Source organism: Ornithorhynchus anatinus, chromosome 4, assembly GCF_004115215.2.
Source record: "Ornithorhynchus anatinus isolate Pmale09 chromosome 4, mOrnAna1.pri.v4, whole genome shotgun sequence".
Classification (NCBI taxonomy): Eukaryota; Metazoa; Chordata; class Mammalia; order Monotremata; family Ornithorhynchidae; genus Ornithorhynchus; species Ornithorhynchus anatinus.
Window position 1 is genome coordinate 94338651 of NC_041731.1, and position 18338 is coordinate 94356988.

General features: G+C 51.0%; 1 protein-coding gene across 1 annotated transcript in view; it reads left to right on the top strand.

Moving 5' to 3' along the window:
- Positions 1–18338, top strand: part of ABCA4 (ATP binding cassette subfamily A member 4) — a 224271-nt gene that overhangs the window by 145227 nt on the left and 60706 nt on the right. Inside the window, exons 27-30 of the mRNA XM_029063580.2 lie at positions 612–660; positions 6688–6944; positions 9060–9184; positions 9649–9747. Of these exons, the coding sequence (XP_028919413.1) occupies positions 612–660; positions 6688–6944; positions 9060–9184; positions 9649–9747 (530 nt within the window). The remainder of the gene's footprint in view (positions 1–611; positions 661–6687; positions 6945–9059; positions 9185–9648; positions 9748–18338) is intronic.

Consider the following 18338-nt stretch of genomic DNA (forward strand, 5'->3'; position numbering starts at 1 on the left):
AACATCTCATTAAAACAATAGCAAATAGAATCAAAGGTGATGTACACCTCATTAACAAAATAAATAGGGTAATGAAGATATATACAGTTGAGCGGACGAGTACAGTGCTGAGGGGAGGGGATGGGAGAGGGGGAGGAGCAGAGGGAAAGGGGGGAGAAGAGGGTTTAGCTGCGGAGAGGTGAAGGGGAGGGTAGAGGGAGCAGAGGGAAAAGGGGAGCTCAGTCTGGGAAGGCCTCTTGGAGGAGGTGAGCTTTAAGTAGGGTTTTGAAGAGGGGAAGAGAATGAGTTTGACGACAGGGCTGACCCAGACTCCTCCTTTCCCAACGCCGCATGGAGGGGCCCGCAGGAAGCTCCCGGATGGGAGCTTTCGAAGGGGCTTATGACCACGTGGGATCCTTGTAATGCAAATCCAAGATAGGGATTGCTTGGGCCGAGTTACGGCACAGTCCCGGGACAGAGGCATTCCTTTCGGCATTCTCTCCATCCCTCCCCAAGCCCAATTACCGACCGAGCATCAGCCAATGACGTGGAGGCCCGGGAGGCCGAGGGAGTCAGACAACCATCACCCATACGGGTTTCTAACCCACGTCCCATCTGAATTCGCTTGGCAGATTTTCCTGAAAGTCACAGAAGACGCTGCTTCGGGATCACCGTTCATAGGTATGAGACTGAGTTGGGTTGTTTTTCCTTCTGAAAACCAGTTAAGTACAGAATCACTTTTAAAACTCCGAGGTGACTGTGTTTTCCTCCCCAGCGGCTACCTAGCCACTCTAGATATCCCCCTCCAAACTGTAAGCTCTCTGTGTGCAGGAAATATCTCTATCAAGTCGGTTATAATGGACTCTCCTACGCACTTAGTACGGTGCTCTGCACACAGTAAGTGCTCAATAAATATGACTGATTGACTGATTTGCCAAAACATCACTCTCACTCTCAGCCGGCTAGGAGTAGAAACCACAAATCCCAGTTGAGATCCTATTGGAGCCTGGTCCAGAGCCTGGGAGTTGAGGCTCATTGACCTGAGTGAAGGTTTGCTCATGGAGGATCCATCAATCAATCAGTGGTATTTATTGAGCGCTTACTGGGTGCCAAGCACTGTACTAAGCACTTGGGAGAGTACAGCGCTCTGCACACAGTAAGCGTTCAATAAATAAATAAATGATTGATCGATTGGTAGGGATGTGCCCCGCCCACAACGAGCTTACATTCTAGAGGGGAGATTTCAAGTTGACACCACCCTCTCTACTCAACTCAACTCACTCGCTCCCCTATCCCTTCGTCGATCTCGTGCCACTAACCCTGAGCCCAGAATCACCTGCATAATCCACCTCCTTCGCTCCTGTGCACATACTGCAGAACACTGTTGGTGGAATTTTAAATATCGGGCCGACTTGGTCCACTTCAAGTTTATCCTTGCGTGCTTTAACTCCGCCCTCTCCCGTGCCCGGCAAAGTTATTTCTCCACCCTGATTGACACCCGTGCCCATCACCCTCGCCGGTTGTTCCAGAAATTTAAACTCCCCCCCCTCCGGACCCCTGTACTCCTGTCTCCCCCATTCCTTGCCTCCAGTGAGCTGGCCACCTACTTTATTAAGAGATCCAATATCACCAGGTGTGAACTCCCTAAAATCTCCCCTGCCCTTCCTCAGTCCCTCCCCATTCTGGCCCCGTCTTCATCTCCCCCATCCTTCTCAGCTGTAACCCAAGAGGAGATCTCCTGCTTCTTCTCAAAATCCACCCCTCCACCTGAACGTCCGACCCCATTTCTTCCAACCTTATCCAAACTCTTGACCCTTTCCTTCATGGGGAAGCAGCGTGGCTTAGTGGAAAGAGCCTGGGCTTGGGAGTCAGAGGTCATGGGTTCGAATCCCGGCTCCGCCACTTGGCAGCTGTGGGACTGTGGGCGAGTCACTTAACTTCTCTGTGCCTCAGTTACCTCATCTGTAAGATGGGGATTAACTGTGAGCCTCACGTGGGACAACCTGATTACCCCGTATCTACCCCAGCGCTTAGAACAGTGCTCGGCACATAGTAAGCGCTTAACAAATACCAACATTATTATTATTATTATTCCTCTCTAAGAACCATCTTTAACTGTTTGCTCTCCAGTGGCTTCTTCCCCACTGCTTTCAAACATGCCCGTGTCTCCTCTAGGCTAAAAAAATCCCTCCCTCGACCCCATGGCTCCCTCTAGTCACATTCACACCTTACATCAGTGTTGGCCTCTTTTTACACGTAAGGAAAAGGAGGCTTTGAGACCACTGGTTGAAGCGGCGTGGCTTAGTGGAAAGAGCCCGGGCTTAGGAATCAGAGGTCTTGGGTTCTAGTCCCAGCTCCGCCGCTGATCAGCTGTGTGACTTTGGGCAAGTCACTTAACTTCTCTGTGCCTCGGTTACCTCATCCGGTCTCTCTCCTACCGTTCCTCTGCAAACTCTGAGCAAATTGTCTTAAATTCCCCTCCTCAAAATCTCCTTGACTCCCTCCAATCTGGCTTCCATCCCCTTCACTCCACAGAAACCTCTCTCTTAAATGTCACCTGTGATCTCCTTCTTGACAAATCCAACGGCCTCTACCTCATCCCAGTCGTCCTCGACCTCTCAGCTGCCTTCAACACTGTCAACCACCCCCTTCTCCTGGAAACATTATCCAACCTTGGCTTCACCGATCACTGTCCTCTCCTGGTTCTCCTCTCTCTCTGGCTGCTCATTCTCAGACTGCTTTGCGGCTTCTTCCTCTCCCTGTCTTAACTGTGGGATCCCTCAGAGTTCAGTTCTGGGTCTCCTTCTGTTCTCCATCTACCCCCACTCCCTTGGAGAACTCATTCACTCCCATGGCTTCATCTGCCGCCGCTTTGCGGATGATGCCAAAATCTACATCTCCAGCCCTGATCTCTCTCCCTCTGCAGTCTCGCATTTCCTCCTGCCTCCAAGCCGTCTCTACCTGGGTGTCCTCCCGTCGCCTCAAGCTTAACATTCCCCAAACAGAACGCCTTATCTTCCCGTCCAAATCCAGTCCTCCCTTTGACTTTCCCATCACTGTAGATGGCACCACCATCTTTTCTGCCTCACAAGCCTGTAAACTTGATGTTATCCTTGACTCCTCTCTCTCATTCATCCCACGTACTCAATCCATTCAATCCTGTCGATCCCACCTTCACAACATCGGTAAAATCCACCCTTTCCTCGCCAATCACTCATCCTATCCCTCCTGGATTACTGCATCTGCCTCCTTGCTGACCTCCCAGCCTCCTGTATCTCCCATTCAGTCATTCATTCATTCAATAGTATTTATTGAGCACTTACTATGTGCAGAGCACTGTACTAAGCGCTTGGCGTACAATTGGGCAACAGATAGATACAAATCCCTGCCCAATAACGGGCTCACAGTCTAAACGGGGGAGACGGACAGCAAAGCGAGACAGAACGAAACAAAACAAGCAGTCTAGCGCAGACATCATCACGATAAATAGAATCATAGAGATATACGCCTCGTTAACAAAATGAATAGGGTAATAAATAATATATACAAATATGCACAGTGCTGAGGGGAGGGGAAGGGGAAGAGCAGAAGGCGGGAGAGGGAGGAATGGGGAGGGGAGGAGGAGCAGAGGGAAAGGGGGCTCAGTCTGGGAAGGCCTCCCGGAGGAGGTGAGCTCTCAGTAGGGCTTTGAAGAGGGGAAGAGAGTTAGTTTGGTGGACGTGAGGAGGGAGGGCGTTCCGGGCCAGTGATAGGATGTGGGCCAGGGGTCGACGGTGGGATAGGCGTGAACGGGGGACAGTAAGGAGGGCAGCGGCAGAGGAGCGGAGTGTACGGAGTGGGCAGTAGAAAGAGAGAAGGGAAGCGAGGTAGGAGGGGGCTAGGTGATGGAGAGCTTTGAAGCCAAGAGTGAGGAGTTTTTGTTTCATGCGAAGGTTGATAAGCAACCACTGGAGGCTTTTGAGGAGGGGAGTGACAGGCCCAGAGCGTTTTTGTAGGAAGATGACCCGGGCAGCGGAATGAAAAATAGACTGGAGCGGGGAGAGACGGGAGGAAGGGAGATCCGAGAGGAGGTTGACACAGTAATTCGGTCGGGATATCACGAGAGCTTGTACCAGCACGGTAGCAGTTTGGATGGAGAGGAGAGGGCGGATCTTGGCGATATCGTGAAGGCGAGACCGGCAGGTGTTGGTGACAGATCGGATGTGTGGGGTGAATGAGAGAGCAGAGTCAAGGACGACACCAAAGTTGCGGGGTTGGGAGATGGGAAGGATGGTCGTGCCGTCCACGGTGACGGGGAAGTCAGGGAGAGGACAGGGTTTGGGAGGGCAGATAAGGAGCTCAGTTTTAGACATGTTGAGTTTTAGGTGGCGGGCGGACATCCGGGTGGAGACATCCTGAAGGCAGGAGGAGATATGAGCCTGGAGGGAGGGGGAGAGAACCCATTCCACTCCATACTTAAGTCTGCTGCCCCGATCATTTTTCTACAAAATTTCCAGGACATGTCAACCCCACTCCTCAAAAAACCCCGGGGGTTGCCCATCCACCTCTGCATCGAACTAAGACCGTTGACTTTAAAGCAGTCAATCATTTTGCCCCCTCCTACCTCTCCTTCCCACTCTTCTGCTACAACCCAGCTTGGACACTTTGCTCCTCTAATGCGAACCTTCTCACTGTGCTTCGATCTAACCGCTGACCCCTCGCCCACATCCTGCCTCTGACCTGGTACGCCCTCCCTCCTCAAATCCGTCGGGCAATTACTCTCCCTTCAGAGCCTTAATGAGATCTTCCCTGACCAAGCCCCGCTTTCCTCTTCTCCCACTCCCTTCTGCATCTCCCTGACTTGCTCCCTTTGCTCTTCCCCACTCCCAACCCCACAACGCTTCTGTACATAGCTCTAATTTACTTATCTGTATTAATGTTCATCTCCCCGCCTCTAGAAGCGTGGTACAGTGGAAAGAGTCAGAGTTCGTGGGTTCGAATCCTGACTCCGCCGCTTGCCAGCTGTGTGACTTGGGGCAAGTCACTTAACTTCTCTGTGCCTCAGTTACCTCATCTGTAAAATGGGGATTAAAACCGTGAGCCCCACGTGGGACAACCTGATCACCTTGTTCCCCCCAGCGCTTAGAACAGTGCTTTGCACATAGTAAGCGCTTAACAAATACCACCGTTTAGAATGTAAGCTCACTGTGGGCAGGGACTGTCACTGTCTACTGTCGATTGTACTTTCCCGAGTGCTTAGTACAGGGCTCCGCACACAGTCAGTGCTTAATAAAAATGAATGGATGAACTTAACTTTTCTGTGTCTCTGTTTCCTCAATCAGTCAAGCAACCAATGATATTTATTGGGTGCTTACTATGTGCAGAGCACTGTAGTAAGCACTTGGGAAAGCACAGTACAATGGAATTAGCAGACCCCGGGCCCGGGAGTCAGAAGGACCTAGGTTGTAATCCCAGCTCCACCACTTGTCTGCTCTGTGACCTTGAGCAAGTCACTTCACTTCTCTGTGCCTCAGTTACCTCATCCATAAAATAGAGAATAAGACTGTGAGCCCATGTGGGACACGGATTACCTTGTAATAATAATAATAATAATAATAATAATGGCAGCTGTTAAGCACTTAACTATGTGCCAGGCACTGTACTAAGCGCTGGGGTGGATACAAGCAGATTGAGTTGGACACAGTCCCTGTCCCATGTGGGGATCACAGTCTCAATCCCTATTTTACAGATGAGGTAACTGAGGCCCAGAGAAGTGAAGTGACTTGCCCAAAATCACACAGCTGACAAGTGGTGGAGTCGGGATTAGAACCCATGACCTCTGACTCCCAAGGCCGGGATCTTTCCAATGAGCCACACTGCTTCTCCTTGTACCACCCCCAGTGCTTAGAACAGTGCCTGGCACATATTAAGTGCTTAACAAATTCATTCTTTCATAGCATTATTATTATTATTATTATTGTTATTATCACAAAACCCAATGTTTAAAACTGTGTTTCACACAGTAAGCACTTAACAAATACCATAAAAATAAATAAATAAATCCAGAATGCTGTGCTGAGCGCTTGGGAGAGTACCCTAGAGTAAGGACACATCACCATAATGTTGGTATTTGTTAAGCGCTTACTATGTGCAGAGCACTGTTCTAAGCACTGGGGTAGATACAGGGTCATCAGGTTGTCCCACGTGAGGCTCACGGTTAATCCCCATTTTACAGATGAGGGAACCGAGGCACAGAGAAGTGAAGTGATGATGATGACATTTGTTAAGCGATTACTATGTCCCAAGCACTGTACTAAACGCTGGGGTTGATACAAGCAAATGGGGTTGGACACACCCCTGTCCCACGTGGGGCTCACAGTCTCACTCCCCATTTTACAGATGAGATAACTGAGGCGCAAAGTAGTGAAGTGACTTGCCCGAGGTCACACAGCAGATAAGAGGCAGAGCTGGGATTGCCCTTGCCCTCAAGGAACTCGACTCAGCCTCCAGCACAAAACCTCCAGAATAGACCGGGTGCAGGGTTGGTTCGGGTTGTGCCTTGACCCCTCCGGGGTCTGATTCATTCATTCCGTCGTATGTATTGAGCGCTTACTGTGTGCAGAGCACTGTGCCAAGCTCTTGGAAAGTACAGTTCAGCAATAAAGAGTACGATTCCGCAATAAAGCAATAAATCTGATCCAGACGGTCTTTTCCCTTCCCGGAGAGCAGGAGGCATTCAGCAGGAAGGAGGGGACTGCCGAAACGGCAGCCCGGAGCCGGCCGAGCCCGCGGAGCGAGGCCCTCACGTCTCCAACGGGTCTTCCGGAGAAGCGGCTCCCTCCCGCGAGGACCGGGCCGGAGCCGGGCCTGAGGCGGGGCGGCCCCGGCTCAATCGAGGCCCCCGGCTGCTCTGGCAGCACATCCAGGCGCTCCTCATCAAGCGCTTCCACCGGGCCACCCGGAGCCGGAAGGACTTCCTGGCCCAGGTAATATTATTATTACTAATACTAACAGTAACGGTACTTGTTAAGCGCTTCCTATATGTCAAGCGTTGTTCTAAGCTCTGGGGTAGATCCAAGCTAATCAGGTTGGACGCAGTCCCTGTCCCACATGGGGCTCACACTTCATCCCCATTTTACAGATGAGGGAACTGGGGCCCGGAGAAGTGAAGGGATTTGTCCAAGGTCACACAGGAGACAAGGGGCGGAGCTGGGATTAGAACCCAGGTCCTTCTGACTTCTATGCACTAGGCCACGCTGCTTCCTTTGGGCAGCCCTGGGGTCCGGTGGACCCTATGCCATCTTGATTCTATTTATTGCCGCTGTTCTTGTCCGTCCGTTCCCCCCCGATTAGACCGTAAGCCCGTCGAAGGGCAGGGACCGTCTCTATCTGTTACCGATTTGTCCTTTCCAAGCGCTTAGTACAGTGCTCTGCACGTAGTAAGCGCTCAATCAATACGATTGAATGAATGGATGAAAGGGTCCTTAAAACTCCAAACTCACCCTTCCGTCTGTGCTTAACCACACAAGCTCATCCCCGCTTTCCAATCTCTGCCCCCTCCTTTTCCTCTCCTCACGTAATGCATCCTTTAATGAAGGAACTGGCGACGAGCCCGTTGTTGGGCAGGGATTGTCTCTATCTGTTGCCCAGTTGTACACTCCAAGCGCTCAGTACAGTGCTCCGCACACAGTAAGCGCTCAATAAATACAATCGAATGAATGAGTCAGCCGCGCTGGCCGACCCAGCTCAGTATCATGGCCACCTCTGACTGCTGGAAATTAGACTGGAGTCGGGAGGGGCAATCAAGTAATAATAATTAACAATTATGGTACTTGTTAAGCGCTCACAATGTGCCACGCACTGTTTTAAGTGGTGGGGAAGATACAAAAAAATCAGGTTGGACTCAGTCCCTGTCCCACATGGGACTCACAGTCTTAATCCCTATTTTATAGATAAGGAAACGGAGGCACGGAGACTTTAAGTGACTTGCCTGAAGTCACACAGCCGAAGTGGTGGATCCTGGATTAGAACACATACTGTAGTAACAGTACGAGTGTACTCAGATAATAATAATAATAATAATAATAATAACGTTGGTATTCGTTAAGTGCTCGCTCTGTGCCGAGCACCGTTTCAAGTGCTGGGGTAGAAACAAGATAATCGGATTGTCCCTCATAGGGCTTACGGTCTTCATCTCCATTTTACAGATGAGGTAACTGAGGCACAGAGAAGTTAAGTGACTTGTCCAAGGTCACACAGTTTGCAGTGAACCGTATGGTCATCTGTTATTACATTCACACCTTACATCAGTGTTGGCCTCTTTTTGCACGTAAGGAAAAGGAGGCTTTGAGACCACTGGTTGAAGCGGCGTGGCTTAGTGGAAAGAGCCCAGGCTTAGGAATCAGAGGTCTTGGGTTCTAGTCCCAGCTCCGCCGCTGATCAGCTGTGTGACTTTGGGCAAGTCACTTCACTTCTCTGTGCCTCGGTTACCTCATCCGGAAAATGGGGATGAAGACCGTGAGCCCCACGTGGGACAACCTGATTACCTTGTATCTACCCCAGTGTTTAGGACAGTGCTTGGCACATAGTAAGCGCTTAACAAAAACCATCATCATTATTATTAGTATCATTATTATTAACAGCCCTCCCAGTGGCTGCCATGGTCCTTCCAATAGTTGCCACGGCTTCCACAGCCCTCCTGTCGGTTGGCATGATTCTCCCAAGGGTTGCCGCGGAACTCCCAGTGGTTGCCACAGCCCTTCCAACGGTTGCCTCGACACTTCCGGTGGTTGCCGTGGCTCTCCTGATCGCTACCGTGACCCTCCCGTTGGCTGCCACGGCCCTCCCAGGGGTTTGTCGTGGTCTTCCCAGCGGTTGCTGCTGTCCTCCCGGTCGTTCCCACAGTCCTCCCAGTGGCTCCGCCGTCCTCCCGGCGGCGGCCACGGCCCTCCCGGGGGCTGCCCCGGTCCCCGCCCTAAGGACTGACTCGCCGGCAGAGCTCATCCCCTTAGCCGACGCGTCGGCAGTGCCGTGGGTTGTGAGCGCCGTACATCCACTGCAGCATATCCCCCATTTTCCGTCCTCTCCCTTCTCCCCTTCAGATCGTTCTCCCAGCCGCTTTTGTGTTACTGGCGCTGACCTCCTCGACCCTCGTCCCGCCTTTCGGAGAATATCCTGAATTGACGCTGCACCCCTGGATCTACGGACATCAGTATACCTTCTTCAGGTCAGAGTTGCGCCTTGCCCCCCGGACCCACGGCCCGCCGGCGCGTCCGCCCCTCGCCCCCAGTTAACTTCGGGGCCCCGAAGCGATAGCGCCTCGGAGTGAGAGCCCTTTCCTGTGTCTGACCCTCGACGGGTCGGTTATGAGGAGGCTCCTTTCTCTGCCGGAGAGGATCGAAGGAGCCCCGGCCAGACCACGGAGATAAAAAGGGCGGAGAGAAAGGGGGAAGGGAGACGAAGCCGCATCCTCAGAGGACAACGACCGTCGCCTTGCCCTTTTTGACCCCTTTCAAAATCCCTTTAATCTTTACATACCCGGCCCCGTTTCCGGGCCTAAATGTTCAGTACCCAAAGGAACTCTAATCCTTTAGAGACGGTGTTCTCCTCGCGTGACCCTGGCACCGGGTGGTTTTGTATATCCCGTTCCTGACACGGTTTCCTAGCGGAAACCTTTCCCGATCCGCTTAGCTCCGAACAGGCGGGCGGTGAGCCGATGTCTTCGCTCGCGGACGTTCTCCTGAACAAACCCGGATTTGGAAACCGTTGCCTGAAGGAAGAGTCGCTTCCGTGAGTTTCTGGGGGTGCGAGCCGAAAAACCGCTGGGAACCGACCCCGGCTTAAAGCGTTTAATAATGTTGGTATCTGTTAAGCGCTCACTATGTGCAGACCACTGTTCTAAGCGCTGGGGGAGATACAAGGTGATCGGGTTGTCCCACGTGAGGCTCACAGTCTTAATCCCCGTTTTACAGATGAGGTCACTGAGGCACCGAGAAGTGAAGTGACTCGCCCACAGTCACCCAGCTGACGAGTGGCGGAGCCGGGAGTCGAACCCATGACCTCTGACTCCCAAGCCCGGGCTCTTTGCGCTGAGCCACGCTGCTTCGATGGGTTTGCATTCTGGGAGCTCGCGGGGGCCCAGCGTTTATTCATTCAGTCATATTTATTGAGTGCTTACCGTGTGCAGAGCACTGTACTAAGCGCTTGGGAAAGTAAAACCCAACAGTAAACAATGACGTTCCCTGCCCACAACGAGCGTACAGTCTAGAGCGGAGGGAGACAGACATCAATACAAATAAAATCACAGATCTGTAAATAAAATTATAGATCCATCAGGTCCTTTCCGGCACCCAAGGTCTATGAGGGAAGACGCAGCGTGGGTTCTAATCCCACCGTACGTACCTGGGTTCTAATCCCGGCGCCGCCATTCGTCTGCTGTGTGACCTTGGGAAAGTCGCTTCACTTTTCTGGGCTTAAATGACCTCATCTGTAAAATGGGGATTAAATCCTACTCCCTCCTGCTTAGACTGTGAGCCCTGTGTGGAACAGGGACTGGGTCCAACCTGATTAGCTCGTATCTACCCGGAAGGTAGCGTGGCCTAGTGGATAGAACATGGGCCCGGGAGACAGAAGGACCTGGATTCTAATCCCGGCTCCACCACAAGGCTGCCGTGTGACCTTCGGCCAGTCTCTTAACCTCTCTGGGCCTCAGCTACCTCATCTGTCAAATGGAGATAATAAGAGAAGCGGCGTGGCTTAGTGGAAAGAGCACGGGCTTGGGAGTCAGAGGCCGAGGGTTCTAATCCCGACTCCGCCACTTGTCTGCTGGGTGACCTTGGGCAGGTCACTTCACTTCTCGGTGCCTCAGTTACCTCATCTGTAAAAATGGGGATTAAAAAATGTGAGCCCCACCTGGGACAATCTGACTACCCTGTATCTACCCCAGCGCTTAGAACAGTGCTCTGCCCATAGTAAGCGCTTAACAGAGACCAACATTAAACGGACACATTCCCTGCCCACAGTGAGTTCACGGACTAGAGACGGGGCGGTGACGTGCAGGGGAACAAATTCCTGTAGGCCATGGGGAGACACTGTACTTGCAGAGCACTGTTCTAAGCGCTGGGGTAGATCCAGGGTCATCAGGTTGTCCCACGTGAGGCTCACAGTGAATCCCCATTTTCCAGATGAGGTAACTGAGGCACAGAGACGTGAAGTGACTCGCCCACAGTCACCCAGCTGACGAGTGGCGGAGCCGGGATTCGAACCCATGACCTCTGACTCCCAAGCCCGGGCTCTTTCCACTGAGCCACGCTGCCCCATCTTTCACTTCCCACACTGCACATGTCTGGAAATGCTGCCGGTGTTTGCTCCCCCATTTTCCAGGATCTTCCCCACCCTCACGATCACCACTTCAGTGTAAAATCTCACCCCCTCTGAGCCGGACTGTATGGCCTCAGTTGCCCGATTTTTCTTATCCGGCCTCTAAATTCGTCCCTCCTCGGCTTAATTTATGCTCTGTGTCTGGCTCATCTTTCTAAAATCCTGCTGCTCAAAAACGTCCAGTAGCTACTCATTTATCCAGGTAATCAGTAATTCATTCATTCATTCAATGGTATTCATTGAGCGCTTACTATGTGCAGAGCGCCGTGCTAAGCGCTTGGGATGAACAAGTCGGCAACGGATAGAGACGGTCCCTGCCGTTTGACGGGCTTACGGTCTGATCGGGGGAGACGGACGGACGAGAACGATGGCAATAAACAGTAATAACAATGGTGGTATTTGTTAAGCGCTTACTATGTGCAAAGCACCGTTCTAAGCGCTGGGGGATACGAGGTGATCAGGTTGTCCCACTTGGAGCACACAGTCTTAATCCCCATTTTACAGATGAGGGAACTGAGTTTCCAGTGAAGTGACTTGCCCAAAGTCACACAGCTGGCAAGCGGCAGAGCCGGGATCAGAACCCACGACCTCTGTCTCCCAAGCCCGGGCTCTTGCCACTGAGCCACGCTGCTTCTCTTGGTTATTGATGATAATAATAATGTTGGTATTTGTTAAGCGCTTACTATGTGCAGAGCACTGTGCTAGGCGCTGGGGTAGATACAGGGTAATCAGGTTGACCCACGTGAGGCTCCCAGTCTTCATCCCCATCTTCCAGATGAGGTCACTGAGGCCCAGAGAAGTGAAGTGACTCGCCCCCAGTCACACAGCTGACAAGTGGCAGAGCCGGGATTGGAACCCATGACCTCTGACTCCCAAGCCCGGGCTCTTTCCGCTGAGCCACGCTGCTTCTCAATAATAATATTATTATTATTAAGCACTCAATAAATACGACTGAATGAACGACGGGGACTGAGACCAACCCAGGTTGCTCGTATCCATTCATGCATTCATTCAATCATATTTATTGAGCGTTTAATTTCTGCAAAGCGCTGTACTGAGCACCTGGGAAAGTGCAATATCACAGCAAACAGACACATTCCCTCCCCGAAGCGAGCTCACAGTCTAGAGACCCAATGCTTAGTGCAGCAACTGGCACGTAGAAAGTGCTGAAGCAGCGTGGCACAGTGGAAAGAGTTCATGGGTTCGAATCCCGGCTCCGCCGCTTGCCAGCCGTGTGACTCTGGGCAAGTCACTTAACTTCTCGGTGCCTCAGTTACCTCATCTGTCAAATGGGGATTAAAACTGTGAGCCCCACGTGGGACAACCTGATCACCTTGTATCCCCCAGCGCTTAGAACGGCGCTCTGCACATAGTAAGCGCTTAACAAATACCACCATTTCATTTATTTTAACAAATACCATGACCATTATTATTGCGATTATTATTATCATCATTTGTCTCCATATGAAACAGACCCCTGACACTGGCCGCGGGGATGCCCACCACCTTTCCTTCCTTTCCACTCGCTTCTCTCACTGGGCCTCAGCTCACACTCGAGCTAACCTCCCAGCTGTATCTCGCTCTCGGCTCTCTCGCCGTTTCCCCGTTGCACGCACTCTTTCCCTTTCGTGGAACATCTTTCTCCCTCACACCGGGCAGGTCGTACGCACATCTGCCCTCTGGGAAAGTACAGCACAACAATAAACGATTTACATTCCCATCCCACAACGAGCCTACGGTCTAGAGGTGGGGGAGACGGACATCAGTACAAATAAATGAAATCACGGATATGTAAGTAAAATTTCAGATCCGTCACATCCGTTCCCGCACCCGAGGTCTCCTGAGGGAAGAAGCGGCGTGGCCTAGTGGATAGAACGCGGGCCTGGGAGCCGGGATCGTCTCTATCTGTTGTCGAATCGTACTTTCCAAGCGCTTAGTACAGTGCGCTTAGTAAGCGCTCGCTAGATACTATCGAATGAGTCAGAAGGACCTGAGTTCTAATCCCGACTGGGAGATCTCCCATTGCCTCCTCCAGGAGGCAGGCCCGGACTAATCCTCATCCAGCGGATCAGTTGGTCAATTATTTCTTTTGCTGTTCCGTTTATTTACTCATTTCTTGTTTACCTTTGTTTTTAACGGTCCAGTCCATCTTTTTTTCAATCTCGTTCTCATCGCGTGTACGGGATTTGTATCTGCTTACGTCCCCCGTTAACTTTTCGAAGGCCGGGACTGCGTCTCCTGTTTTATTGTATGCTCCATTTATTCAGTGTGGTGTGGGACGGGGACTGAGTCTGACCTGGTTATCTTGTGCGTGGCTCGGTGGAAAGAGCACGGCCTTGGGAGTTAGAGGTCCCTGCTCTGCCACTTGTCGGCTGTGTGACCGTGGGCGAGTCACTTCACTTCTCTGCGCCTCAGTGACCTCATCTGTAAAATGGGGATTAAGACCGTGAGCCTCACGAGGGACAACCTGATTCCCCTGTATCTCCCCCAGCGCTTAGAACAGAGCTCTGCACGTAGTAAGCGCTTAACAAATACCAACATTATTATTATTATTGTGTTTACCCCAGAGTTTACTACAGCGTTTGGCACCTAGCAAGTGCTTAACAAACACCCCGATTATTATCATTTTTATTATCTCCACAACTGGTGTCCATTAAATACTAGTAACGACGAGGATGACGATAATGACTCTGGCCCAAGAAACCAGTTCTCAAACTGAACCATTTCCCAAAAAGATTGTCTCTGCCCTCGGTGAATAACTGTGGTGGTATAATATTAAGGGTTAGTACAGTGTTCTGCACACAGTGAGTACTCAGTAAAGCGGCCTGGAGTAATAATGTTGGTATTTGTTAAGCGCTTACTATGTGCAGAACACCGTTCTAAGCGCTGGGGTAGATCCAGGGTCATCAGGTTGTCCCACGTGAGGCTCGCAGTTAATCCCCATTTTAAGATGAGGTCACTGAGACACAGAGAAGTGAAGTGACTCGCCCACAGTCACACAGCTGACAAGTGGCGGAGCCGGGAGTCGAACCCATGACCTCTGACTCTGAAGCCCGGGCTCTTTCCACTGAGCCACGCTGCTTCCCTTCGATACTGCACGGGCCTAAGAGTCAGAAGGTCATGGGTTCTAATGCCGGCTCCTCCACCTGTCTGCTGTGTGACCCTGGACAAGTCACTTCACTTCTCTGGGCCTCAGTTATCTCATCTGTAAAATGGAGATATGAGACTGTGAGCCCTGCGTGGGACAGGGACTGTGTCCAACCCAATTTCCTTATAAATTATATCTACCCCAGCACTTAGTACCGTGTCTGACAGAGTAAGCGCTTAACAAATACCATTACTATTATTATTATTAATAAACAACATTGATAATGATTTGTTAATCACCCTTTGTGTGTCAAACACTCTACTAACCACCTAGTAGATAAAAGGATAGACATAGCCTCCATCCTACATGTGGCCTAAGTAGGATAGCGAACAGTCGTAGAATCCCCCTTTTTTGTTATATTTTTTTTGTTTTTAATGGTATTTGTTAAGCGCTTACTATGCGCCAGGTACTATACTAAGCACTAGAGTAGATATAAGCTAATCTGGTTGGACACAGTCCCTGTCCCACATGGGGCTCACAGTCTTAATCCCCCTTTTACAGATGGGGTAACTGAGGGCCAGAGAAGTGAAGTGACTTTCCCAAGGTCACACACGGCAGAGCTGGGATTAGAACCCAGGCCTTCCTGATTCCCAGCCCGTGCTCTATCCGTCAGACCGCACTGCTTCCCATCCGAGTCAGCTCTCAGCTAATTTTAGGTCCCCCATTCCCGAAGGGGTTTAAAATCTCCTTTATCCTTCCCCAAAGAGCCATTATAATAATGTTGGTATTTGTTAAGCGCTTACTACGTGCAGAGCACCGTACTAAGCGCTTGGAATGAACAAGTCGGCAACAGATAGAGACGGTCCCTGCCGTTTGACGGGCTTACGGTCATAACTGAGGCCCAGAGAAGTGAAGTGACTCGCCCACAGTCACACAGCTGACAAGTGGCGGAGCCGGGAGTCGAACTCAGGACCTCGGACTCCGAAGCCCGGGCTCTTTCCACTGAGCCACGCTGCATTATGTGCTGGCCAAGGTGAATCAAAATCATCTGGTTGGAAGCAGCTTAGTACTCAGTACAGTGCTTGGCACACAGTAAGTGCTAGACTGGAAGCTCGCTGTGGTCAGGAAATGTGCCTATCAACTCCGTTATAGTATAATAATAATAATGTTGGTATCTGTTAAGCGCTTACTATGTGCAGAGCACTGTTCTAAGCGCTGGGGTAGACACAGGGGAATCAGATTGTCCCACGTGGGGCTCACACTCTTCGTCCCCATTTTCCAGATGAGGTAACTGAGGCCCAGAGAAGTGAAGTGACTCGCCCACAGTCACCCAGCTGACAAGTGGCAGAGCCGGGATTCGAACCCATGACCTCTGACTCCGAAGCCCGTGCTCTTTCCACTGAGCCACGCTGCTTCCTCTCCCAAGCACTCAGGACAGTGTTCTGCACACAGTAAGCATTCAATAAATACAACCGCATGATCGCTAACAACTACTACCCGTAAAACAGGCCACAAAATGCCCACATTTATGAAATACCCAAAGCACTTGAGGTAAGGGAAGTTCAAATCTTGAGGGAGGAAGGTGGGTGGGCGTGGGTGTGAGTGCCTTGTTTCATCCCCTCCCTGGACCTTTAGTTATTATTATTAATCATTATATTATTATTAATATCATTAATGATCGCCTGACAACTCAGGACCCTGAGGCAGGGTCTGACGGCTCAGGACCCTGGGCCCGGGTCTGACGGTTCGGGAAGCCGAGCTGGGAACCGGGAGCGGGAGGAAGGGGAGGGTTTAGACGGGGAAGGCCTCTCGGAGGAGATGGGCCTTCAGTAAGGTTTCGAAGGTGGGGGAGAGTAACTGTCTACCGGATATGAGGAGGGAGGGCGGTCCAGGCCAGAGGCAGGATGTGGGCCAGAGATCGGCGGCGAGCTGGACCCGATCACGATCCAGTGAGGAGGTTAACCTTAGAGGAGCGTAGTGTGGGGCCCGGGTTGCAGCGATAGAGTAGAGAGGCGGGGCGGGAAGGGGCAAGACGACGGAGTGCTTCGAAGCCAACGGTGAGGCGTTTCTGTTTGTTGCGGAGGTGGATGGGCAACCCCGGGAAGTTCTTGAGGAGTGGGGAGAGGTGAGATCGAGGTACGGGGAGTGAGTTGGCTTTGGAGGAGCCGAGCACGTGAGCCGGGTGGTCGTCTGAAATCGGTGAAGCGAAATAGGAAGAGGCGAGCTGATTGAGCCCCCTTAAGCTGACGATAAGACGCGGGGGGGAACGAGGACGCTCTGAAGGCTTTGAAAGAGCGGAGAGGTGTGAACTGAACCCGTTTTTAGAAGAATGATCTTGGACTGGAGTGGAGTAAGGACTGGAGTGGGGAGAGAAAAGAGGCAGGGAGGTCAGCAAGGAGGCCGATGTAGCAGTCAAGGTGGGATAGGATTTATTGCTCTATTTTTATTAATGATGTGCATTTATCTATGGTTCTATTCATCTATTTTGATGGTACTGATACCTGTCTACTTGTTTTATTTTGTTATCTGGGTCCCCCATCTAGACTGCGAGCACGTTGTTGGGTGGGGATTGTCTCAATCTGTTGCCCGATTGTACTTTCCGAGCGCTTAGCACGGTGCTCTGCACGCGGTAAGCGCTCAATAAATACAATTGAATGAATGAATAAGTGCTCGAACAATAATAATAATAATGATAACGATGGCATTTGTTAAGCACTTACTATGTGCCGAGCACAGTTCTAAGCGCTGGGATAGATACAGGGTAATCAGGCTGTCCCACGCGGGGCTCACAGTCTTAATCCCCATTTTACAGATGAGGTCACTGAGGCGCAGAGAAGTCAAGTGACTTGCCCAGAGTCACACAGCTGATCAGTGGTGGAGCCGGGATTAGAACCCACGACCTCTGCTCTTTGGATGGAGAGAAAAGGGTAGATTTTAGTGATGTTATATGAGTAAATCTGACAGGATTTATTGACACTGACTATGTGGATTGAACGAGACAGATGAGCATGAGAGACGGGGAAGGTAGTGGTTTTGTCCACGGTGACCAAAAACCAAGGGGAGGACGATTTAGGTGGGATGACGAAGAGTTCTGTTTTGAACGTGTTAAGTTTGAGTCGTCAGCAGGATATCCGAATAAAAGATGTCCTGAAGGCAGGATGAAACGTGGCACTGCAGAGGAGAGAGGTCAAGGCAAGAGAGGTAGATTGGGGAATCATCCGCATTGAGACGGGAGTTGAATAATAATAATAACGATTATGGTATTTGTTAAGCGCTTACTATGTGCCAAGCACTGTTCTAAGCACTGGAGTAGATGAGAGGTAATGAGGTTGTCCCCCGTGGGTCTCACAGTCTTAATCCCTCCCCACCCTCTGCTCTTTCCCCCTTCCCCTCCCCTCAGCACTGTGCTCATTTGTATATATTATTTAGTACCCTATTTATTTGGTTAATGAGGTGTATATCTCCTTGATTCTATTTATCTTGATGATGTCGCCTTGCTTTGGTCTTGTTCTGTTTTGCTTTGCCATCTGTCTCCCCCGTTTAGACCGCGAGCCCGTCACTGGGCGGGGATCGTCTCTATCTGTTGCCGAATTGGACATTCCAAGCGCTGAGTACAGTGCTCTGCGCATAGTGAGCGCTCGATAGATACTGTCGGATGAATGAATGAATCCCCTTAATCCCCATTTTACAGATGAGGTAATTGAGGCACCGAGAGATTAAGTGACTCAAGGTCACACAGCAGACGAGTGGCGGAGCTCCGATTAGAACCCATGTCCTCCGACTTCCAAGCCTGTGCTCTTTCCGCTAAGCCAAGCTGCTTTTCACAAGCCACGCTGCTTCTCACAGCAACTCAGAGTTGAATAATAATAATATTGGTATTTGTTAAGCGCTAACTACGTGCAGAGCACTGTTC